Genomic DNA, 26,095 nt, shown 5'->3' on the forward strand with positions numbered 1-26,095 from the left:
CAATTAACAAATGTAATTAATAATAATAATAACCCTAAAGTAGCAAATTACCTAACTTGAACTAGGTGATGAGAAGTATGCAGGCTTCAGTAGTTTGTTCACATTTCATCTCCTCCATTTTATTATGTATCTCACCTTATTTAGTATAGTGAGAGAAACTGTAAAACAGAACATGAATGAATGGAAATAAAAACAAGCTTGACTAAATAGGGAGTTTCTTTCTCAGATGCTTTCCAAAATTAAATCCTAGAACTACTTTTCATCCTCTATTGGTTATTAAGCAGTTCCTTAAAAGTCCTTCGTTTCAAACGGCTTTTTAAATCAGTAGCGGGTATATGATTTAGGTAACAATTTTATTCTGAAAGAAATCAATGGCAAAACACACATTAATGTCAAAGGAGTAGGGTTGTTACACAAATAGCCTAAATTCAGAGCCGCCTCAAACAGGCTGTTCTGTGGTTTGCCTTTGCGACAATGGTGGTGAAGGAACAGGCAAGGTGTTCCTGCCAGCTTAACTGTACTTCAGGTCCAGGAAGAATTAAAATGACATGGGGATTTCCCATGTGAAGTCTCAAGCCCTCTTGCTGTCCATATTAATCCCGTGCCAAAGTGACATTCTTCCTGCAAATGGAGGGAGGAGGGAGGAGCAGGAGCTATTGGGAAACAAGGACAGACAAACACAGTTGGGTCACTGCTTCTGCTAACACTGCAGAGTCCACTCTCTCTATAAAAAGGCAAGGCTGCTGAGTCAAAAGCCTCACAGACGCCGTGGGAGCAGTCTGTGATAGACACCTCTGCAACACCTCTCTCAAAGCCTCCAGGAAGAACACAACATGAAGCTTGCTCTCCAAGCTGCGCTCTTCACTGGGCTTCTGGGTAAGTGGATGCAGGCTTGCAGAAAGGGACAAGTCAAAGGCACTTCAAGGCTGCAAGGTGCAATTAGAGTCTGTGCTCAGACAATGGCAATCCTTTAAAAATCATGCCGCTTTAATTTCTGCCATTCCTTGCCTTTTAAGAAATAGGGTTGCAAGCCTTTCAAATATTTTCCTTATGGAAAACAGCAAAGTCCTAGTTTGGGATGGCAGAAAGTCTCACTGGTTTGCAGCAGTTCCTGCCTTTTGCTGAGGTCTCAGTCCAAGAGCCCTGCTGAGCTGAATGCTTCTGCTATCTTCTGTCATGCCCTCACCATATATTGAAAGCGCATGGCTTCCCACAAAGAGTCCTGGGAACTGGAGTTTGTTAAGGGTGCTGGGGATTATAGCTGTGTGAAAGGCAGGGCTTTTTTCAGCTGGAACTCGTCAGAACTCAGTTCTGGCACCTCTCAGGTAGGCACCACTATCATTATAAGGAAACAAGGTAAGTTCATGGTGAGTTATGGCACCTCTTTTTCTATGAAAAATAGCACTGATTAAAGGTAAACTACATTCCCCACGATTTTGGGTGAGGGGGAAGCCATGTAATTTCAATGTCTAGTGTGGGTCTGAACTTTAAGTGATGAAGCTTCCATTTATGCACACACTGAACCGTCAACCAGAATATCTTTTTTAGACATTGAAACAGTGCTTAACTATAAATATATAGTTATGTAATCTTAGGTACAGTGAACAGCAAGATAGGGTTTAAGGAGTAGTATTTGAGGTATGCAACTCTACCTTCTGGAAAGGGCACCAGTACCATTATTAATCCCACAATGGTGATGTGCTTTGACCAGGATGGGGGGCAGAATTGCATAGTCGTCTGTGAAACGGTTCAGAAACCCACATTTGCAAAGTGTATGTAGGATAAAGGGCATTTGTTGGGGAGGTTTGGGGAGGAAGGTATGGTGGTTAAATCTTCTTGTGCTTCCCCCTTCCCCCACTGTATTTCTTCCCAGCTGTTTTCCAGCTGCAGAAAGATAGATGTAGAAACAGCTTGAGGGAGATGTGGTCAGGGAAAGGGTTTAACACCCTCCTCCTGGCAGCTGATTCCCTCCTGCAAATCTCCCCAGACTGGGAGCCCCATGTTTGCATGTAATCTATGGCTTATAACCGCACCATTACATCTAAAGCACATCCAACACACATCTTCACCACAAAGAATCCTGGGAGCTGTGGTTTCTTTTTCACAAAGCTGCAATACCCAGCACCCTTAACAGACCACTGCTCCCAGAATTCTTTCCCAGGATTCTTGGGGATTGAACATGGGGTGCCTTGTGTGCAGAGCAAGTGCCCTACTGCTGAGCTATTGCCCTTCTTCTAATTAGGGCTAGACTCAAATCAACTGGAATTAAGCTACAATGAACAGGGCTGTGTTAATTGCATGAGTGCAATTAATGCGTCTGGTGTTGGGAGGAAGCAACAGTTAGGATTGGTATTGTGGGGAGTAGGGATGGATGGATGTGTTCTTTACCCATTCACCTCCCATTATGTGCTCCCAATGAACCTCTCTCCCCAGCACATTACTTTCAGTACATAAGGGAATCTTCCCCTGGTGTTTAATATGTGTCCAGGTTTTGGTGGTAGCAGGATTTTATTCCAGAAGCACGAACATGTCTTGGGATGACTGCGTGCAAAAACACCCTACTAGAAAAGTTAACCAACAAACTTAAATTAGCACAGGGTCAAGCAAAGGAGGATGCCTTCACCCCGTGTGGTTCCCTTTTATCACATACGCAGCTTATAGCTTCTTGAGCATGTGTGGCTGAGAGTGTGAAAGCAATCTCTCCAGACTCTTTCGATCTAGAATGTGATAGCTCTGGCTTGACTTGTGACAGCACAGCTGGCATTCATCACAGACTGAATAAAAATCTCAGCTACCACGGACTGAAATAATTCATTGCCCTTAATTACTGCAACATCATACTAATCGAAGAGTGTTGCATTCCTCTAAACAGCTGAGTCTTTGTCTTGGGGCCAGTATGTGACTGCTCAGTGTGATGCAGTGCAAGACCTGGAATGAGACTCTTGTGTGTAGGTTAAGCCAACAGAGTTCTGATGGACAGAATCTGTAGAGATGCACTGAAAAACATGCAGCTTTGAGAAAATCTCATTTACATGGACAATAAGGAAACACCAATTCAAGGATGGGTACCTTATGTAGGCATCTTGGAGCAGCTCCAGATCTTCAAGATTCTGCCTTGATAGTCAAGGTTAGTTTAATACAGCCTTCCACAATGTGGTACCTAACAGATGATATCGGCTACAGCTCCCATTATCCCCGACCAGTGGCCATGTTGACTGGGCCTGATGAATATTGCAGTGCAAAACATCTGGTTGGGGAAGGTTGGTGAGCAAATCTTCCTACCCTGATCCTAGTATTAGACAATGGCACAGATGGGAAGAAAATCCCATACATCTGGGGAGGTGGACTTCAGACAAGGCAGCATTATCATCGTTCATGGCCCATGATATCACAACACTCCCCCTCCTTCATTTTCTTCACAGCATCGTGTTTTGCAACGTCCGGGGTAAGATGGTGTACAACATCAACGGCTGAGCAGAACAAGTGTCAAAGACTGCAGGAATGCTTAAGTACCTCCCAGCAACCTGCATCTTTCCCACAATTCAGCTGTGTGAAGAAGAGCAGTCCCCATGACTGCATCAGTGCCATTGCGGTAAGTGATTAGTGGAAGCTGGACCCAAACACTGGGGGACTTCCCTGAATTCGGTGTGCAAGACGAACCAAACTTTTGCTGGTGGGTCTGTCAACTCCGCAGAAAATGGCTTGTTTCAAAGATCTTAGTGCCCTGGTTAGGGTCAGAAGCAGGAGCTAGGAGCGGCCCATGAGACAGAACTGGGTGGACTAGGGACAGACCTTGGAAAGTTCTGTCTGATCACAGAAGTGGCTGGCAGAATCCCTGGGGTCATGGAACCTGGGAGGAATCAATGGTAAAACAGTCTTTGCCTGTATACTGCCTTTTCAGACTCCAGTATGGGTTATTTGCCAGGAAATGGTTTTAGTGGTTAAAACAGTAATCACCCAATCACTTTATTATGGGGCCATAGATCCAAACAGGTTAAAACAAAGTATTGTCCTGGCAGCAACCTAAAGCAAAATCCCAGGCAACTAGAACACTAAAGGAAGTCCCTTCTTGATCCCCTGGGCTAAATTATCAGTTTAAGATTGCTCTATACCTCCTTTCTGACTCTGGCACTGTGAAAAAAGAGAAGAGAGCTCAGTTAATTTTGGGATCCATCCGTCACTGAGTGGTACAATAGTCTTTCTAGCTCCTTTCATTCCTGTCACTTCTCCTTCCCGTTTGTGTTTTCTTCTTCCCATTTGTCTACTCTTATGTGTTTTCAGGCCTCCGAGGCAGATGCTGTCAGCCTGGATGGTGGTCTCATTTATGATGCAGGCTTGGCCCCGTATAACTTGAAGCCGGTTGTATCTGAAGTTTATGGCACAAGTACAGGAGGTAAATTTCAACAGGGCTGATTTTGAGAATTCTGTTGTGCTCTGTGTTGTGGCAAGGCCCAAGCTGGGATAATGGTTCAGGTGTTGCTGCAATATGCTGCTTTGCTTAAAGCCCAGCCTGCTTAAAGCCCACTCCCAGAGGAGTAGTTAAGCCCCAGATCTTCCTGGGCCTACTGCAATGGAGTCCTCTGAGTTAGAGGTTAGAGACCCATCAGGTCCATCTGAGAGTGCTTCTGGAGTAGGCCTTACATGCCCATGGAGTGTAGGCCTGGAGCCAGTGGCTTCAAGTTACAAGAAAGGAGAATCTGACTAAACACCAGGAAGAACTTTCTGACAGTAAGAGCTGTTCAACAGTGGAACGGACTCCCTTGGTTTGTGGTGGACTCTCCCAGATCTTATTCCATCGCTCTAACCACTACACCACACTGACTCTCTAGTGCTAGGAGTGGAAGAACATGTCAGTTTGGGTTTCTTCCAGTTTCTCATTTTTCCATTATTAAATTCAGCTCTCCACATTTCTGCATCAGATTAGATATTTTTTTTTAAGTCCTCATGAAAGTTCATCAAGCTTCTTGACTGCATTTCTCCTAACATACAGATTTTTGTATGCAGTTTTGCTGAATTTGCAAGCCATATCCTGTAATAATACACTCTAGTGAGCTGTTCTTAAACTTAGTAGACAAGAGTCATTAGTTACATTGCTTGTAAGCCGCTCTGAGCCCGGCCTTGGCTGGGGAGGGCGGGGTATAAATAAAAAATTATTATTATTATTATTATAGGAGAAGGTCTCCATACTAGGAAAGAAGTAGGAAAGCTCTTCAGGAAGAACTTTCTGACAGTAAGAGCTGTTCAACAGTGGAACGGACTCCCTCGGATTGTGGTGGACTCTCCTTCCTTGGAGGTTGGATGGTCATCTGTCATGGATGCTTTAGTTGCGATTCCTGCATTGCAGGGGGTTGAACCCTTCCAACTCTACAATTCTATTATTCTTCATTGCCGCACAGGTCACAATATGCCCTCTCTCTTTCTCCCTGCCAGGAGAATCTGTTACCAGTTACTACGCTGTGGCCGTTGTGAAGAAAAATACCGTTCAGTCACTTGCTGAGCTCCGAGGGAAGAAATCTTGCCACACTGGCTTGGGCAGATCTGCAGGCTGGGTTATGCCAGTGGGGCGGTTGTTGAATCTTGGTCTTATAGAATGGGCTGGAGCAGAAACAGAACCTATAGAAAAAGGTAAGAAGCAGAGTGATGAAAACCACAAGATTGATGTGGATGGAGCGAGAACGGGCAGGAAGGTTCACCTGACCTTTGTTGAATAGATTACTTTCCAGCCACACAGAAGTCAGAGATTTCTTTCCATCCTCCATTCAGAGAAACAAGAGGTGTTATCATAGTTCAGAGACACATTCTAGCCAAGGAAAAGCACTCACAGGGTGCAGAGCAGGGCTGGTCAGGGTGGTGGTGGCCTGAGGAGTGTCTGATAGAGAGGTTCCCCATCCCTGGTGTACACCCTCTGGGAATTTTGGCATTCTGCCCTTTACTAAAGTGGAATGGTGACCCAGCACATGTTTTACATATAGCCACTCTTCATAGGTACCAGGTATAAAATCCAGGGTTAATGCAACACATTTTATTTACCCAAGTGGCTGCAGAGCATGATCTGAGAAGTGTGTCCTGGTATCCTGTGTATGTGTGTGCTTGTGTGAATTTGTGTGTGTGTGCGCGCGTGCATAAGAGAGGATGGAGGAGGCTAACTCCTGTTTTGTTTAGGCCACACCCACCTTTTGTTTTGGCACATGGCCCCCAGAAGGCAAGCTGAGACAGAATGTGGTCCTTGACTGAAAGAAGTTTTCCCCGCCCTACCTTGCCGATATAACATTGCAGAAGCTTCTGGGATGTCTATCACAAGTTGTATGCCTCTGCAGTTGCTGAAACAGCATATGGTCTGAGATTTGTTTTCTGGGACATCACAGAACAGGGTTGGAGAACCTTTGGTCCTCCAGATGTGGCTGAACTACAACTTCCCTCAGCCCAAGCAAGCATGGCCAATGGTCAGGGATGATGGGAGTTTAGCAGCATCTGGAAGGCCCAAGGTTCATCACCCCTGTCACAGAAACTCCTTGGACTTTGTGTTCCACCTGCTTTCTACCAAGAGGCGAGTGCTGTCCTTGACAATAATTGGCGTTCTAAGGCCATGACTGAGACGTTTGTGTGGTTGACCTATCCCTGATGCAAACCAATAGGTGAATGCTATTTAGAAGAAAGGACCTGCCAATGCCTTGCCTGTGTGGTCTTCTTTTACAGCTGTAGCCAAGTTTTTCTCAGGCTCCTGTGTCCCAGGTTGCAAAAATGAACCAAATCTGTGCCGCCTTTGTGCTGGAAAAGGTGATGAAAAATGCAGCCGGAACGACCCCTACGCTGGATATTCAGGGGCTTTCCAGTAAGTAACACGCATTTTCCATTTGGTTTCTTTTGGGGGGGGGGGGTATCATATCCCTAGGAAATTCAGGTGCTTCATAACCAAAATAGGAAAAGGAGGAGATTGTTCTGAAAGGCAGAACACAATTTTTGAACACTGGAAACATGCAACCTGAGAGCCTTTATGGACAATCAAAGGACTGATGGTACACTCCCCATTTCCTTGAACAGCAAGAGATCCTAAGAGCATCGATACCTTCTTTTGGCAGAGATGGGGTGTTTTTGTAATATTTGGTTTATTTAGAAACATACAAGTAGAGCTAGACATGTTTGTATTGTACAGTGGATTCTCTACCCTGCATCAGATGAGAGGCTGTGTATACACAGGTGATGCCTTCAGCTTCCTGGAAACTCTGTTTTAAATGGTAGTTAGCAATTATGCCAGGGCTTCTTGTTCTTGTTCTTGTTGTTTCATGCTAGGCCCATGGAGGAGGGAGTGTTCTTCAGGACTATAGTACATGGGGATTTGAATTTTAACACTTTCTTCCCTAGCCATGATTTTGACAAAAATCAAAACCTCTGCAACATGTCTTTTAGGGTTAAAAACAAAACTTTAGCCAGATGTACACTCCAGTGCAGGAGAGGTGGAACTCTACAAAGGAATAAAAACAATCCACTCTCCTAACAGTGAAAAACAAACCAGAATGTTTCCGAAACAGCTAGACATTGCTGCGGGTGGGCTAGCTTAGCTGCCATTTTCCACATAAGTAAAGACATTTCTAATAATGAAGGAAAACAAAGTTTCACATAATGGTGCAAGCATGGACAGGAAATTATATCCAACAGATGTCAGGAACATTTTCAGAACATGTGACATTTATACTGTACTGCCATCACAATAGCAACATTGCTCTTCTGTGTGTTGATGCATCTGCAAATCATTGCAGAAGTGCAGAAAGAGATGGAGATTATTTATTTTTGCACAATAAATGCACAAACGACTGAGTGTGTGGAAATCTCCCAGTAGTTTCTGTGGCACACAACTATGTGGCAAGCATTAAAATGTCCTCAAAGTCTTGTATATTCTGGTTACCATGGGTAGCAAGAAACTGGTCTACATGGCAATGTAAAGTTCTGCCATCAGGTTGTGGAAAAATGAATTTTTATTGTCAATTTCCAGTGAGATAGTCATTTCAATCTGTTCCAGAAAACATGATAAAAAAAACTTGTGGCACCCTAAGAACTGCAGACTCATTGTGACATAAGCTTTAGATGAGTACAATTCCAGATCATAAAGCCCACAAAAGCTTAAATCATAATACATTTGTTAGCCTTTAAAGTACTACCTGACTCTTTGTTGTTTATATTATGAGTTTTTGCTATGATTTCTGTTTTGGAACACTCAACTTGCAATGTCTGATTTCCTCTCTATTCCCTCACGATAAGTCTTTCCTTTCCGGAAGAAAGTTTTTCTGGAACTATCAAAGTCTCACCTTACCTATTCTTCCACACTCTTACTACTCATTTGCGCTTCAAGACCTCCAATCCACCCCTAGGAGAATAAAGACAAGGACACAGAATTTAGGTTAATGGGCAAAATTTAGGCCACAACTTTATTGGTTACAGAATGTGAGCATTATTGGCTTAGGCATTGGCATCAACAGACTATATCTGACTCCTGCCCGCCTTGCAGGAAGTCTGGAAGGGTAAACCACCAGTAGGGGGAGCCCTGCCAATGAGGATTGACTCGAGCCCCCCCTGGGTTCCTGCTGGGGTCGTGGCATGGCCCTAGCCCCTCCACGGTCTTCGGGCAAGATCCACACCACCAGATTCCTTTAATAGAATACCCTTATGCATGGAGGGGCAGGTGATGGCTGCACCTCTCCTCCTCCCCACATTGCTATTCCAATGCCTAACCACCAAACCTTACAAAGTTGTGATGATTGCTATGAGGTAGGTGAAAACCAAGTGGCTGGTGCCAATCTCCCAAGTGGAAAAAGTCCTACCAGGCCCCTCAACGGCGACCAACCGAAGTCCATATCAAGGACAGCGACCCTACCTAAAAGAAGGTGGGAGGGCAAGAGATCCGTGGTGCGAGGCTGAAAGAGGAGCTTCCAGAGTTTAAATTAGCACCGGCCACACCCCCACAGCGCCCTGATTGGCCGCCTGGCAAATGGCGTGGCCGGGTCACCCTCAGTGTGACACAGAACACTGTGGCCCAAGCACAACTCGGTCCCACTCAGAAGCGGAACCGATTTCCTGAGCTTGGTCATTCCTGAGACCACCCATGTTTTATCTGTGTATTATGATTTTTAAGTTATTTAGTTATGGACTGTATGACTTCTGTGTTCTGCTGGCGCTGAAGAAAATAAAGAATAGTAGTTTGTATGCTCAGGATCTGTAATTCCTTTCTGCTTCTTTGAACACGCAGAAGGTTGGTGTAAGGACCAAAAAATTCAGTTGTTCTAATATTTCTTCCTCTGCTTGTTCTTCTAGATGTCTGAAAGATGGAGCTGGAGATGTGGCCTTTGTGAAAGACGCAACTGTACTAGGTAAGGACAGAGGGCAAGTTTAGCCCTTCACATGTTGTTAGACTCCAGCTCCCATCAGGCCCCTGCCATCACTGCCTGAAGGTCAGGGATGCTGGGGACTGTGGTCCACAAAACCTGGAAGGCACCACACTACTGCCCCAAAGTTCCTAGTACAGCTCAACCCTCTGTGCAGACGGAATTCACATCTTTGAGTCAGTTTGTGTTGAGTTCCATGGACTGAGTTGGTTTTATGAAGGCTGACGATATGTGCAGAAACCTGTATGGTTCAGCTTTTTCCACACTGTAGCAAGTGCCCAAAAATACACAACTTCATTTGTGAAAAGGTCATGCAATTAGGCTGTTCCAGCACCTGGTTGACTTCATTTATTATATCCTAAGATCAAACACCCTATATAGTACAGTAACCACTTGGAAGGAACATTGAAAGATCTGCCTTATGCTTAGCCAAACTACTGTTTCAGTGTTGTCTACACTGACTGCCGGTAGCTGTCCAGAGTTTCAGGAAGGATTCTTCCCCAGCCTTACCCAGAAATACTGGAGATTGAACCTGAAACCTTTTGCCTGCAAAACATGTACTCCACCGTTGAACTACAATGCTTTCCTGCAGGAAATTGTAACCACTGTAAACCTGGATAGACTCTCAGTATATACAGGTGGAATCAGTATCATGTAATTGTGGAGTTTCACCTTCATTGTTTTTCATTATTAGACATTATTAGACAAATTCTTAATCTCAGATTTGTGGGTTCAAGCCTCACGTTGAGCAAAAGATTCCTGCATTGCAGGGGGTTGGACTTGATGGCCCTTGTGGTCCCTTCCATCTCTACCATTCTATGAGTCTATGGGCTTCTCATTTCTCAGCTTTGGTATTCTAGCATTTCAGGGTGGAACCTATCACACATACCTGGCTTTAAATCTTGCTATCATTTTTCATAGCCCTCAGTGCAGAAGAAAGGAACCAGTATGAGCTGCTCTGTGATGATGGCAGTAGGAAGCCTATTGAAAAGTATAAGGAGTGTTCTCTGGCTAGAGTCCCTGCTCATGCTGTGGTAGCACGGAGTGCCGACAGTCGGGCAGATGAGATCTGGACGGTCCTCTCCAAAGCAATGGTATGTATGTATGTATGTGTGTGTATGTATTTCATAAATTGTTTTCAATGACGTATCCCAAAGCAATTTACAATATAGTGGCTGCTTAAAAACAGCAACACACAGTTAAAACAACTGCACATAAGATATGTAAGACCTATGGGGGACTTCCAAGCATTCAAGTTTGTAAATTAAGTAACACACACACAGAGAGTGATATTGAATGCTACTCCTACTCTCTATAGACCCACTGAAATGAATGGACAGGACTAACTTTAGTTCATTAATTGCAGTGGGTTGGACTTAGTTGACTACAACCCATAATAATGGAAACATACACAAACAAGCCTGCTTTAGGACTTATGAAATGTTGAGGTCCTAGAAATCCAAAGTATATAGAGCAACTTGTCCCTGGCCCAGCTGCTTCAGGTCATGGTGGATGTGCTCCTGGAGACACCTAGTTTGGTTGTCCTAGAGGACTTTAACATCCATGCTGACATGACCTTATAAGGGGCCACTCGGGACTTCGTGGAAAGCATGGCCTCCATGGGGCTGTCCCTGAATAAGTTTGGCCCAACTCATAGCCATGGACATGCCTTAGAGCTGATGTTTACCTCTATGGATGTGGGTGATCTGGCAATAAAAGCGAAACAAAAGAAGTGCCATGGTCGGATCACTTCCTGGTGCAACTGGACTTTTCTGCGACCCTTCCCCTCTGCAGGCAGGTAGGATCTATTTGGATGGTCTGCCCCCACCACTTAATGTATCCAAATGGTTTTCAGAGAGTGGTAGGGAATATTTTATCCCATGTTGATGGCCTTTCAGCTGATCCCCTGGTGGCCCGCTGGAATGTGGAGTTAACCAGGGCTATTGACTGTCTGGCTCTGAAGCGCCCTCTCTGATTGCATGGAGCCTGGACAGCCCCGTAGTTTCCCCTGGAGCTGAGGGTGATAAAACAATCACTGAGAAGCTAGAGTGCAGGTGGCGGAAAACACATTCTGAATCAGACCAGACATAGGTTGGAGCTCAATGTCGAGCCTACCAAGTGGCAATAGCGACAGCGAAGAGGACTTTCTTTACTGCCTCTGTTGCATCTGCAGAAAACAGCAGTATGAGACTCTTTCAGGTGGTTCACAATTTAACAGAACCACCTGCACCATCGGGGCCTGGTAAGGACGCCAAAATGAAGTTTTTTGCAGATAAAGTCGCTCAGATTCGGAAAGAGGTAGACTCTAATGTGGGAGCAGGGCTGGGGCGGGAAAGTGCTAGAGTCCTGTCTAGTCAAGTTGCATGGGATCACTTCTAATCTGTTACCTCCGAGGATGTGGACAGGCTGCTTGGATGAGTGAAACCCACCACCTGTCTCCTTGATTCTTGCCCATCCTGGCTAATAAAAGCGAGCCGGGAAGGGCTGGGTGATGGGCTCTGTGGGGTGGTGAATGCTTCCCTCTGTGAGGGAGCTTTCCCAGACCCGCTGAAGGAGGCGGTTATTAAACCGCTTCTTAAAAGAACATCTTTGGACCTGGCCAATATGGCCAACTATCACCCAGTCTCAAATTTTCAATTCTTGGGCAAGGTGATTGAGCAGGTGGTTGCTGAACAACTCTAGACACATCTGGACCATTTGGATCCCTTCCATTCGGGATTCAGGCCTCATCATAGGACTGAAACTGCCTTGGTCGCGCTGGTTGATGATCTCCAACGGGCTAAGGACAAAGATGAAAGCTGTTTCCTAGTTCTGCTGGATCTCTCAGCGGCCTTTGATACCATCAACTATGACATCCTTCTGGACTGTCTAGAGGAGCTGGTAGCTGGGGGCACTGTTATACAGTGGTTCTGCTGCTTTCTCCTGGGTCATGTCCAGAATGTGGTGTTGGGGGATGTGTGTTCAGACCGTCACTTGCGGGGTGCCTCAGGATTCCGTCCTCTCCTCCATGCTTTTTAACATCTATATGAAGCCGCTGGGAGAGATCATCAGGCGGTTTGGGCTGGGTGTTCATCAGTATTCGGATACCCAGCTCTACCTCTCTATCAAATCAGAACCAGTGAAGGAGGTGAAGGTCTTGTGTGAGTGCCTGGAGGCGGTTGGAGGATGGATGGCGGCTAACAGATTGAGGTTGAATCCTGACAAGACAGAAGTACTGCTTTTGGGGGACGGGGCAACCAGGTGTGGAGGACACCCTGCTCCTGAACGGGGTAACTGTGCTCCTGAAAGACCAGGTGTGCAGCCTGGGAGTCATTTTGGACTCACAGCTGTCCATGGAGGTGCAGGTCAATTCTGTGTCCAAGGCAGCTGTTTACCAGCTCCATCTGGTATGCAGGCTGAGACCCTACCTGCCCGCGGACTGTCTTGCCAGAGTGGTGCATGCTCTAGTTATCTTCCGCTCGGATTACTGCAATGCACTCTGCATGGGGCTACCTTTGAAGATGACCCGGAAACTACAACTAATCCAGAACGTGGCAGCTAGACTGGTGACTGGGAGTGGCTGCCGAGACCATATAACACCAGTCCTTATAGACCTACGTTGGCTCCCAGTATGTTTCTGAGCACAATTCAAAGTGTTGGTGCTGACCTTTAAAGCCCTAAATGGCCTTGGCCCAGTATACCTGAAGGAGCTTCTCCATCCCCATCATTCATCCTGGACACCGAGATCTAGCGCCGAGGGCCTTCTGGCAGTTCCCTCACTGCAAGAAGTGAGGTTACAAGGAACCAGGCAGAGGGTCTTCTCGGTAGTGGCGCCCACCCTGTGGAATGCCCTCCCATCAGATGTAAAGGAAATAAACAACTATCTGACTTTTAGAAGACATCTGAAGGCAGCCCTTTTTAGGGAAGTTTTTTAATGTTTGAAGTTTTGTTCTGCTTTTAGGCCTCTGTTGGGAGCCACCCAGAGTGGCTGGGGTAAAAATATGGGGTGGGGTAAAAATAAAACAACAACAACAACAACAACAACAACAACATTACAGTTCTGCATTTCTTCGTTGTTTCTTCATTAGACCCCCAAAAAGGAAGTGGAAGTCAGGTAGACTATGCAAGTCTAGCAGTTAAGTTGAGGGCAGGTGAACCAATGGAATGTTGAAGGTGTCCACTGGAAAATAAAAGGGATGGAGAGAGATGGAATTGACCTGCTTTTGGCGAGGTTGGCAGTGGTGAAGCATATACCATGAGTTTTCAAAACTCTTCTATGCACTCCATCTGACTTCATGTTTTCTTCTTACCTTTTCTCACTCTTCAATGAATATTTATTCTGCTATCTTAGGAGCTGGCTTCCCAGAACCCACAGTCTGGATGCAAACTTTTTGGTTCTCCTGAAGGTCCTACCAAAGACCTTCTATTCAAGGATTCTGCTGTCAATCTTCTTCGTGTACCTGAGTTAATGGATTCTCAACTCTACCTGGGCTCCCAGTACTGTGGTGCTATTCGGGCCATCAGAAAAGGTATGCAGGAGATCAGCTGCCATGGACCATCAGTACACTGGTGGTACCCAACTCTATTTCTCTGTATCATCTGGAACTGGGAATGGCTGAGAAGGCTCCAGACTGGTGTCTGGATGCAGTGGCAGGCTAGATTAGCTTAATAAACTGAGTCTGAATCCTGACAAGACAAAGGCTCTGTGGGTGAGTGGTTCTCAGATCTGTTAAGTTGAGACATTGCCTGTCCTGGATGGGATCAAATGCATTTTTTTGGGGGGGTGTTCCTGGATCCAGCTCTGTCACTGGGGGTTCAGGTCCCCACAGTAGGTAGAAGTGGTAAGAGGTATCTCTGCTGGTATTCTCTACACTCCGGCACATGTAACAGCACTGGTGCCAGTTAGGGTTGGACTTTGGGGCAGCTGTCCAGAGCCCCTTGATGAAGTCACCAGCACTTCCCTCTACCAGCACTTAATTTGCAGCATGATGAAGCATCAGAACTCCTGGTTAATTGAGTTTCTCCTTTCTGATCCTTTAGACAGACCTTCCCCTGATACCGAAGGGAGGATCAGGTGGTGCGCAGTGGGCAAGGCTGAACAAACAAAGTGCGACTCATGGAGTGGAGTGAGCGGAGGCTCCATAGAGTGTGCTGTGGCAGAAACTCCTGATGACTGCATCATCAAGATCTTAGTAAGTGCTTCAAGCGGCACACCCTTTTCCCTTGTACCTTGCCACTGTGAGTCCTCACTTGGGTTTCATTGCTTCCATCCAGTGTGGTTTTGCTTCTGAGGCTGTGTACACATCATGCATTTAAAGCATGTTTCCCCACATGCCCCAAGAATATTGGGAACTGTAGTTTTGTAAAAATTATTTATTAAATTTGTTAGTTGCTTTACAATAATTTGTTAGTTGCTTTACAAGCGACTTACAGCCAAATGAACGGACATACAATAAACCCCACCTAGAGACATTAAAGCCAAGAGGAAAGAGAAATGCGTTAAAAACATCCCGCCCATGTCTAAAAGGCCACAAGTAGTTAAATATAAATGAGATAGATAAGAAAAATCTCTCATAAATTAAAATATCTTCATATGAAGCGGGAAGTCCCACCCATTTGTTCTATAGCAGGGGTTGGCAAGGTTTACCTCACCTGGGCCAGTTCACTCCAGCGTGTGGGTTGGATCGTGTGCATGCGTGAGTGTGGACCCCCACCATTTCCGGCGTCTGTGCAGACGCAATTTCCAGCACCACAGAAGTGAGTCCCCACGCTGTGCCAGTTTAGTGCAGTGCACGGGGACTCACTGAGTGGGCGGCTCGGTTCGGGGGCAGCTCAGGGGCTGGTTAAAGACCCCTGTGGGCCGCTGCAGCCAAAGAAGTTTTATATAGTGTTAATTTCACAATGTGTATTTATGTTCCAGCTTCCAGGCTCAGTGCCTGGAAGGCTGAGAGATTAATGTCAAGCTGCAAAATTTGAATTCGAATTACAAGATTTTAAACATGCTTCCTGTTATGCAATATGGAGGTTGAATTTTAGAAAGGTCAGCCAATCTGGTGATCTCTAGATGTTTTAGACTATAGCTACCAGTATCTCCAGCCAGCATAGCTGGTAGTCCAAAATATATGGAAAGTATCAGGTTGAGGAAGGCTTTCATGGCACATGCATAACTACATGCAGGGCTACTGTTTCGTGGCTTAAGCCTTTTACAGGCTTAACAATTTGACTGGGAAAGTGCAAGCATAACAAAAAGAAGAGGATTTTCTCTAATACTGGTTACGTCCAGATTGTTACATTTGTATATGGATCTCTTACACATTTGAGTAGATACCCGTACAGTCATACCTTGGTTTTCAAACACTTTGGGAGTCGAATGTTTTGGCTCCCGAACAATCGAAAACCAGCAGTGATCGTTCCAGATTTCGAATGTTCTTTGGAACCTGAATGTCGGATGTGAATTCTGCAGCTTCTGATTGGCTGCAGGAACTAACTGCAGCCAATCAGAAGCTGCGCCTTAGTTTCCGAATGTTTTGAAAGTTGAACGGACTTCTGGAATGGATTCTGTTCGACTTCTAAGGTACCACTGTAAGTGCTCGTTGCGCAATAAAAGCACACCTTCATAATCCCTCTCCAAAGAAAGCAGGTACATTGCAATAAATAGCAATGACTGAATAATGCCCCTGAGGAACAAATTTGCTTCAAACCCAATGCATGTTTTCCGATGCCCCCTTTCATGCATTGATGATGTTGTCTTGGCTATATAAAATATTTCACATGTGGAGAATGTGTTTGCTATTAGCATATCTGATGTTCTTTGCAGAAAGATGAGGCTGATGCCATAAGCTTGGACGGAGGGTTTGTCTACACTGCCGGGATGTGCGGTTTGGTGCCAGTGATGGCTGAAGTTTACTGTAAGTATGGAAAATGGCAGTTTGACTCAATACAGCCCACACTATCACAAGCACACATCTGGAAATAACTTCTGATACACCTTCATTGCAGTTCTGCAAGGGGCCCAATGGGGATTTTGACCCACAGACTCAAGGTTTTATACCAATTTTGCATTGTGTTTATTATACCTACCTATGGGCAAGCATAGGGATGTGGGTGGCGCTGTGGGTTAAACTACAGAGCCTAGGGCTTGCCAATCAGAAGGTCGGCGGTTCGAATCCCCACGACGGGGTGAGCTCCCATTGCTTGGTCCCTGCTCCTGCCAACCTAGCAGTTCAAAAGCACGTCAAAGTGCAAGTAGATAAATAGGTATTGCTCCAGCGGGAAGGTAAACGGCGTTTCCATGCGCTGCTCTGGTTCGCCAGAAGCAGCTCAGTCATGCTGGCCACATGAACTGGAAGCTGTATGCCAGCTCCCTCGGCCAATAAAGCGAGATGAGCGCTGCAACCCCAGAGTTGGTCACGACTGGACCTAATGTCCAGGGGTCCCTTTACCTTTATGGGCAAGCATATTGTCACTTCAGATGAGAGCACATCACTGTGAAGGTGTGCCAAGCAATGCTCTGCATGTGATTCACTTTTATTATAAGTTCTCAGGAAGCATCTGGTGTTTGTCCCTCAGATCTGTGACCACAAATGGCTTTACTCCCATTGCTGTTATGGCATTGCAAAAACTGGGTGGGTTTGGGGCGGTATTCAATTAGCGTGTCCCATCAGGATTTCTGTTTGCACATCAGAACTCCCCCTCATTTTCTTCCCCCCCACTCACCACCACACATGAACCCTGCATCCTCCCCAGATTTGCCCCAAAGGTTTAAAGGGGGGAGGACAGGGGGAAGCAGAAATCCTTGTGCTGGCAGAATGACTTCATTAGTGCTACTTTGGATACAACTCTTTGTCTTGGAATATTGTGTCCAGAACCTCTTTCTCATTCTCTTTGTAGCTGACCCTGCTGCATGTGCCCATCCAGAAACAGAGACAACAGGTGGGTAACTCTGGGACATACAGCCATGGAGAGTAAACCTAGGATTTAAAGCTTTTGTTCATTTGTTAAATCTATATCTTACCCTTCCTCTCAAAAGAACCCAGGGCAGAAAACATGTGATTCAAAAAACAACAACCCAACACCTAAAAACATGGATAAAACTTTCTGTGCAATGTTTGTTTGAGAGAGAGACAGAGACAGAGGGTCTAATATTATACTTCCATTTCAAGCTGTATTTATATAAATATAATTGTATATTCATTCATATTTGTTAAAAAGTGGGTAGACATAGCAGACAACGCAGCAATTTCTCCAAAGCAGCTCTTTATTTGTAAGCTGGAACAGAACTGAACATGTAAAGCTGTATGGTGAATAGGGTCAATTAATATGCTTATGTGCCTTACTGAAACCAATAAGGGTATTGCTGTATGTAATGGAACCCCTATGATTGTAACTAATGCCTTATCTCGGTGAGGAGGGGTGTTATGTATTGAAGTTCTCACCCTGGCCACCAAGAGTATTTATATAAATGTATTTGCCAGCTTTAAAACTCCTTCAAATCCATGAAGGGTGTAGGTAGAGACAGTGCCGATCGGAAGGTCGGCGGTTTGAATCTGTGCAATGGAGTGAGCTCCTGTTGCTGTGTCTCAGCTTCTGCAAACCTAGCAGTTTGCAAGCATACCAGTGCAAGTAGATAAATAGGTACTGCTGTGGCCAGAAGGTTAATGGTGTTTCTGTGCACTCTGGCACTCATCACAGTGTTGTGCCAGAAGCGGTTTAGTCATGCTGGCCACATGACCCGGAAAGCTCTCTTGGCTTGAAGTGAGATGAGCGCTGCACCCCATAGTTACTATTGACTGGACCAGGTCCAGGGGTCCTTTACCTTTACCTTTTTTTTACCTTATGCAGAGACAGCTCAAGCAGTGTCAAGGATGAGGGTCCTGCCCCCTGATGGTCAGATAGCTCAGAAGGGGAGGGGGAGCCAACAGAGGCAGGTGCCACCTCACCTCCTGAGAAGCCAGCCAAACCAGACCCACCCCTACCCCGTCTCTTGGGAAAGAGTTTCCCCTGGTGGCTGAGCGGACCTGGCCAGGCTGGTGGTAGAGGGACAGTCAGAAGGTTGGACCACGTTGTTGCTGAAGACACATTGCTATCAATGCAGGCATGAGCAGAGCAGAGCCATTCTCTGCTCAGTCTTCTTGCTTGGGACAGGAACCTCATTAGTGATGGAGCACACTCTGCTCCTTCATAAGTAGAGCAGGAGGGGTGCGTCAATTGTGTTGGGACAATGTTTTAGCTCCTTTTTTTATTACATCTATAACCCACCTCTCTCCCAAGGAGCTCAAAACTCAGGACATAACAGTGCGCTTACACAATTCTCCTTCTTGTCATTTAATCACGTCTGGTCATGCGTCCTGGACTCTGCCAGTGTACCCATTGAGCCTTGTAACCTGAACCCTGAGTGAAGCAGAGATGCAGCTGATTTATTTAATAAAACTTTCAGGATTTCCTGAGCCGAGAGTCTGGGTTTTTCATCTGAAAGTGGGAGCCAGGACAGAGAACCCAGTTTTCAAACTGATCTATGAGCAAAGCATCCTTTTGACTTATGCCTATTTTCCAAATAAGGACACAACAATAGAGAGGTAGTCAAGACCCTACCTACCCACTCATTCATTCAGCATGTGAGAGAATTACAAGCTTTCATGGGCCAACTTGGCTCCCTCCCTCCATTAATTAGGGTCTCATTTGATTTGAGGTCTTATTTGAGATTTTTCTCCCCCTTTTCCTTTCCTGTCTCCAGTAAAGGGCTACACTGCTGTTGCTGTTGTCAAGAAAACTGATACTGGAATCAACTGGAAGACAATGAGAGGAAAGAAATCCTGCCATACTGGTGTTGATAGGACTGCTGGCTATAACATCCCCATGGGCTTGCTTTACCAGGAGAACATTGGAAACTTCAATATTAGTGAGTGACCTCATGTTCACTTATTTAACTACTTTGCACATGACTCCCCTTCGGAACCAAATGTGGTTAAGTGGTATACAACCTGTTTAAATATGTAAACAAGCCATCTCACCCTATTCATTATGTGTCAGAAACCTGGTGCCTCCTTTCCAAAGCCTGGGAAGCTTCTGCCCGGCTTAAGGAGGGAGGTGCGATGCTCACATGTGTGACATCACCCCCACCCCATAACCTTTGCAAACTCACACTTCTGGCCCTAACTGTTCCCCTACGAAAAAATTCACTGCACGCCACTGTTTGGCACTGGTGTTGTCCTTTTAAAAGGGCAGGGCTTTACATGGCAGAACACCCCAACCAGCAAGGTTGGAGGAGCTGGGAAGGACTAGGAGATAGACACTTCCACTCGCTCCAACCTCACTATTTCCTGCAGCACAGTTAGCCAGTGCTTTGCATTGTTCTGCCCAGCCCAGCACTTTCCTGCCTATTTTGTTTAAGTTGCAGTAAAATATAGCACTGTACGTGCAACACTGCTATAATACTATTTAATGAAAAATGTTTCCCAACACTTACCACGTTGCTGAAATGTGTGGGTGTGCACCTTGTGATATCTGGCCAGGATGGAGTGCTGAGAATCTGCCATTCCAGTCGCCTGCTTAAGAATGGCTGAGTACAAATGTATGGCACTGCCTTTTGGAGAATACCCTTGGATTGGCTGGCAATGTTTCGTTAGTCTATGGTGGTAATCCAGATGGCTGATAAACCATCACATGGGGGGGGGGGATATGTTGGATCATGACACAGTCATTTCTAGAGCTGACTCATTGAAATCGTGGTTGACTTAGGTCCTACCTTGATTTCAGTCAATCTACTCTAAATGACTACATTTGGATGCAACCAAAATATTTTTGGGATGGGTGGGATACTTTTAAAATAAGATAGCTAGCCTGCTAGCCAACAAGACTGAAATTTTAAGAAGATGGTGGGGGGAATCCGCTTTCCTCTATTCTATTGGGCATTCCAAATAGCAATCCTTTTTTGTGTGCAAATATTTCACTGCAAATATGATATGTGGCCATCTTACAAGAACAGATACAGAAGAATTCCAAGTGACTATTCCATGTTCTCCTGTCAGGTACATTCTTCAGTGAAGGCTGTGCTCCAGGATCACCACCTAGCAGTCCACTCTGCAAGCTGTGTAAGGGCACTGGTACTGGAGGGGCACTTGCTGACAAACACAAGTGCAAAGCTAACAGCAACGAGATATACTTCGGCTACAGTGGTGCTTTCCGGTAGGTAACTTGGATATTAAAAACAAACTCTTATTCAGGAGATGATAGAGGAATGTACCCATGAGATTTTCAAAGAGAAATCTTAAACAACTGCAGCAACGAGCCATTCAGTATTTTGTCTCTATTAGTCCATCAGATGCCTCCTCAGGCCCAGTTTCCTCCTCCTGTTACTTATTATTATTATTATTATCATCATCAGTGCTTTTCCCCCCTATAAAAATGTTTAGGGGGACTCTTATTTAGACTCAAGAAAATCACCATTTTATAGTTCAAACCAGGAAAAATAAATACAGTAAATGGACAAAAGTACAAAGATTCACAAAATGTTTAGGGGTGTGCACCCCCCTGCGTCCACCCAGAAAAAAAGCACTGCTTATTATTGCTGTTGTTGTTTTTAAAGAACATTTTCATGAATTCCCAGGATTCAAAATACTATGCAGGATATAAGCCTTGTTAGTATTAATTTTAAAATTGGCAGGGCAAAGTTCTGCTTAGGATCCCCCCTTTATCTCAGGTATGTGGAGCCTAGAAGCAATCACTTTGTGGGTACTGAATTGAAAACAACAAGCTCACATATTCCATGTCAAAACCTGGATATTGAAAGCAAGTTTCAAACTAAGATGTTTTGACTTCTGTCTCAAATGAAATCACTGCTCCACCTAGTGGGTGGAACAAATCAGCACAAATAACATTTCTCCCACTTCAAGTAAAACATATTAATCTGTACTTTTAACATGGCTATTAAATATACATCCAGGTAAATAGCAAAAAAAATCTGGTTGCCAGCATATTGCCGTGATTTCAACATTACACTGAATTGGCCACAACTCTTTTCAGTTCACAGCATCTCATCAAATTACCGGTATCATCTGTGATTAATTGCGTCTTTCACTTCTCACTGCAAATTCTGAATCCATTTGAACATAACTGGAAATATTCAAATTCATTTCAGCAGCCTGGTTTGAAGGAATTGACAAATGCCACACCAACATTTTTCTTTTAATTGTATTTTCTAGGTGTTTGATTGAGGCAGGAGATGTAGCCTTTGTTAAACACACCACAGTCCAGGAGAACACAGAAGGTATGTGGAAGGTTCATGCCAGGCCTAAGCAGGATGCGCAAGGAGCCCTACTCCTGTGGATTAACCTAACACAAATTTCACAAAGTGGCCACAGGTTTTATAGAGAAATGGTTGTCTATTTCCTCCATCACTACATGCCCATAAACGTCCCCTGCTCACAAGAGGGGTCCAAGCAGAATAGCATCTAAACAGCAAGTCAATTAGCAAGTCCATTGAAAAGAAGGGTAAATTCTGCGTGAGTTACACTGAGGATGGCTAACTGCTGGCTCATGGAAATGTGAAATCTGAAGCAATTTAATTTGGCCCCTGATGGCTAAACTGTATTCAAATTGAAAGGAACAAAGTCCTCATTTGGATGTTAAATTTATATGTAATATTATGCTGAGCCAAAGTTCGCTATGATTGTGAATCCTTACTGCTAGATGGAAACATCTTTTTTTTATTAGATTGCCAACCACTTCCAGAGTGGTAATGCCAGTGGTGGGTAATGCCAGACCTAACAGAAGGCAAAGCCAAAGTGTACAGTAGGTTATGTTCTAGCCAGGCAAAAGTACTTGATGGTGCAGAGAAGGGTATGGCCTGTAAAGAGTCCCAAGGGCTAGACAGAGGTTGTTGGGAGAGGCGCACTTGGTCTTTGGACTGGAAGTTCCATACCCATACCCTCCCTATTCAGTCATTGTCCTTCACCCAAGCACTCCACAAAAGAGAGAGTGTGGCTGTTCTTGTTGGCTCAGCCCCTGACAACTCATGGTCTGCTACCTTTGCATGATTGACAGCTGTGAATTTACATGATTGCCTGCAAGCTTTGCACATACTGTTGTATTATGTGGTGGCTTGCATGAGACTGGGGACCCTGCATGATCAGAGCTCCCAGTTACAAGGAAGCCTGCATATTGCAACAGCCAAGGGCAATGACAGCTGTTGGATGCTCTCCTCCTCCTCCTCCTCCTTTTTACAAAATTCCTTTGCATACAATAAACTAAACTCTGCTTTTACAAGCTGTAAAGAAAAGGGGGGAAAGGAGCAGGTAAACTCAGTTGCTTTCACTTGTCACAATTCTCATGGAAGTTACATAAAAATATACCCCCTTAGGCTGTGCCACTGCTGAGCCATTCCTCTTAAAGAAGCAAGTTCCAATACTACATGAAGATACCAAAATATATAAAGGCTTCTTCCCCTGTGCAGCCATTTGCATCCACCTGTAGGTGTTGTTGGGGCATGTAACATCAGGGACAGGGTCACCTAGTGAGTGCTCACTTGACAGATCCCTGAATAGAACAATCAAAGCTTTATGATCTTTAACATGCTTTTTTCCTCCCAGGAGAAAACAAACCTGCTTGGGTAAGGAACAAAATGGCTGCTGATTTTGAACTTCTGAGACCTAATGGTGATCGCTGTCCAGTTCAAGACTATGAAAGATGTGGTCTGGCCACAGTTCCTACTCATGGAGTAGTTGCAGCACCTGGGAAAGCAGAGACTGTCCGTCGTGTGTTACTTGACCAACAGGTGAGTTTTTTGTTTTTTGTTTGGTTTTTTTAAGGGGACTTCCCAGATCACAACTCACAATAAATCTGTTGGCTTGTGATAGCTTTTAAAAATAGTATGTAAATAAATCACACCACTTCTGTAGAGGTAGCCACAGTTGGACAAAATTCTTTGTACAAAAGACACCCAGAAGCAATCAAGGGAAGTGTAGGAACAGTTTAATAATTAAGAAGCGCTCAGTAGGAAGAGAACAACTGTGAAATGTTTGACGCACCATTTGGATGGCATGTGATCACCACAAGCTTTTACCAAAAAGTGGGTGACCAAAACTTTAACACGACAGCTAACTGAATCCTGCTTTTCTTCCTTAATTACAGGCTTCTTTTGGAAACAGTGGATCAAGAAAAGGGGATTTCCAAATGTTCCAATCTGAAACCAAAGATAGCTTGTTCAAAGATGGCACTCAGTGCTTAGTTAGCACAAAAGAAAAGACCGTTGCTGCTTATCTTGGCGAGCAATATCTGACTGCTATTGGTGGATTCAAGAAATTCGCACCTTCAGGTATCAATTATACACTGGGATGAATGACACCAGTCAGCTTCAGGCAAAAACTGGATTTCAGTTGCAGTCTAGACAGTACTCTCTTATAGTCGAAGAGGAAGCATTATATTTTTCCTCATCAAGGCTTTCCAGATGTTGTTGGAATACAAATCCCATCAGTCCCACCAACATGATCAATGGTCAGGGTTGCTGGGAGCTATGGTCCAGCAACATCTGAGGGACCACAGGTTTCACGCCTCTGTTCTGCATCTTTTTTTTTAAAGCAGCCTTCCCTGATTTGGTGCCCTCCAGAAGGTTTGGACTATAGCTCCTATCATTTCTGACCATCAGTCATGCCGGCTGGGACACTTGAGAGCTGCAGTCCAAAACATCTGGATGGTACCAGGTTGGGGGAATCTAGTTTAAAGGGCATTTTAAGTGAGTGGCAAAAAGTAAATATCAGTAAGGACCAATGCTACATGACCTTTTTAAAAGGCAGTTTCATAAACTATAAGTTGTCCCCCCCCCACTTTTGGCTTGTGAATTTTTGTTGTGAATTTTTAAACGTGTGCTCCACTATATTCTATAACAATTTTGCAAAGCAGATCTACTATAAGAGGTGATGAGTTGCAATGTTTGGATCATTCTCAAAACTATTTAGATAGCTCCACCCTTTTTTTTTTTTTTTAAAGGTTAGGTGACTAAGATCTAAAAACAAAGCAGTCTGGATTTTCCTGATAGGATCATCCATGAAGTATATCATATATAGAAAGTGAAGTGAATGGTTAGCAAAGTTGTGGCAAAGGAGGAATTGAGTATTGGCTAAAATGGAGAAAGTATGTAAAGGTACGTATGTGTGCGCGCACACACATATGTGCTGAAAAGGCCTTTCAGAGCATGACATACATCTGGGGGACCATGGGTTTCTAGTCCCTGCTACAGAGAAACATCATTAAGAGCTCTGAACATGCTGTTTTCCTCACTGAGCCAATGCAACTCACCTTTTTCAAGTCCAGAGATGATTAGTGCATTCTTTCATCCTGTTGAGTTCTCAAAAGAATAAGAAAGCTATTTGAGGTAGGGATTTGTAGGAATGGAATTTGTTGCTGCTAATGTGCTACACAGAAACCGCAGACCTAAGCTACATTGACGTCTGTCAAGCCACAAAATGGTAATGTCGGTTTTTCAGTCCTATAGAATCCTATAGAATCCTCCTATTCCCAATATTCTGGATAGGAAAACTGAATGAAATATGTTATTAGCTAGCTACACTGTTCATGCTCCCTTTCCTTCATTAGTCTGCACAAAACAGACCTTTGAGAGAGTCCATACCCATATTCAAAGCTCCTAAGTCTTAGACAAATTTCCATGAGAGTAAAATGGTTTCTAGGGCATTACGAAACATTGCCAGAGTTTGTCTGTTTTGGTGTGCTGATCTTAAACTTTCCTTTTTATTTCTCTTCTCTTCTTTCTGTTTTTATGTTACAGAACTCCTTAAGGTCTGCAACTTCCACCATCATGATGTCTAATGTGATGAAAAGCAGCTCCTTGTAATGAATGAGTAGCATTGGAAGCACCATTCTTTCTTGCCTTAACTTGGGGATCTGTCCAACTGTTTCTTTTCTCCTTAACATCACAACAAAGTGTGTTCAAGCTTCTCTTTGTATGGCTTTTTAACTCCTTGGTGTCACTAGTGCAAATAAATAAATAAAAGTAACTCTCACAAGCTAATTCATCCTGTTGGCTATGATTACTGATTCCTTTAGGGCAGGGGTAGGGAACTTACAGCCTGCCAGTCACAACGTCCATTATTCAGATCTACCAGCTACGGTGGCTGCGGCTGAAGCATATTGGAGGGCCACACATTCTCCACCCCTCAGAACATAAGAAGACCCGCTGTAATAAATATAATTTTCCTCTTATATTCCATCAGGGAATTGCTGTTGTTGATTCGCTTTTAATTGGTTTGGGAGTTGCTCCAGTTTGGTTTTGACTCAGGCCAATAAAGATTCAGCACTACACCAGCATACAGGAATAGGTTCGTTTCTAGTTCACATGGAACAGTTTATAGATGGTTTATATTACAACGCTGATTTGCAAAGTTGGAAGAAGCAAAGCAAAGAGTTCCTATTTGTCTTGTCTCTCAGAGTTACCTACCTCAACCCTGGGCCTGTTAATTCCTGCAAGAAAACAGTTCGTGTACTCGAGCAATGCTTTGGGAGATGGGCTCCACAAAGCCAAGAGGATGCTGCTTGTGTGTGGAGTTTGTGCATCCAAAATAGAGCCCATACAGTACAGCTACCCCACTTGTTTACAAATCACCTGCTACCAAGCAATACACCTATACAGGTTACCAAGCCAAGGCAGATCATCCTTACACAAGCTCCAACTGTGTCACAAGGACTAAGCAAGATCTTAGTGTTGGGGGGGGGGGAGGCTCGTAGGAATA

At 44.5% G+C, this 26,095-nt stretch overlaps 1 protein-coding gene across 1 annotated transcript; it reads left to right on the plus strand.

The window, feature by feature from the left end:
- The first annotated feature begins 715 nt into the window (after window positions 1-715).
- TF (transferrin) lies at window positions 716-25,377 on the plus strand. The gene is made up of 17 exons (XM_081192609.1): window positions 716-876; window positions 3,423-3,592; window positions 4,282-4,393; window positions 5,431-5,625; window positions 6,697-6,832; window positions 9,307-9,362; window positions 10,299-10,471; window positions 13,708-13,885; window positions 14,397-14,548; window positions 16,174-16,264; window positions 17,247-17,288; window positions 19,090-19,254; window positions 20,384-20,540; window positions 21,557-21,621; window positions 22,943-23,127; window positions 23,484-23,667; window positions 25,135-25,377. Exons 1-17 carry the CDS (start codon window positions 834-836, stop codon window positions 25,173-25,175), a joined length of 2,145 nt encoding a protein of 714 aa, XP_081048735.1. The 5' UTR covers window positions 716-833; the 3' UTR covers window positions 25,176-25,377.
- Window positions 25,378-26,095: the final 718 nt, after the last annotated feature.

The sequence above is a fragment of the Podarcis bocagei genome (genome assembly GCF_964188305.1).
Source record: "Podarcis bocagei genome assembly, chromosome: 4".
Taxonomy (NCBI): Eukaryota; Metazoa; Chordata; class Lepidosauria; order Squamata; family Lacertidae; genus Podarcis; species Podarcis bocagei.

What these genes read in the sequence shown, in the direction of transcription:
- TF (XM_081192609.1), top strand. Translation starts at nt 834, where the DNA reads ATGAAGCTTGCTCTCCAAGCTGCGCTCTTCACTGGGCTTCTGG. An exon ending in TTATGGCACAAGTACAGGAG is followed by an intron (nt 4,394 to 5,430) that starts GTAAATTTCAAC and finishes TCTCCCTGCCAG; the next exon opens with GAGAATCTGTTACCAGTTAC. An exon ending in CAAGAAATTCGCACCTTCAG is followed by an intron (nt 23,668 to 25,134) that starts GTATCAATTATA and finishes TTTATGTTACAG; the next exon opens with AACTCCTTAAGGTCTGCAAC.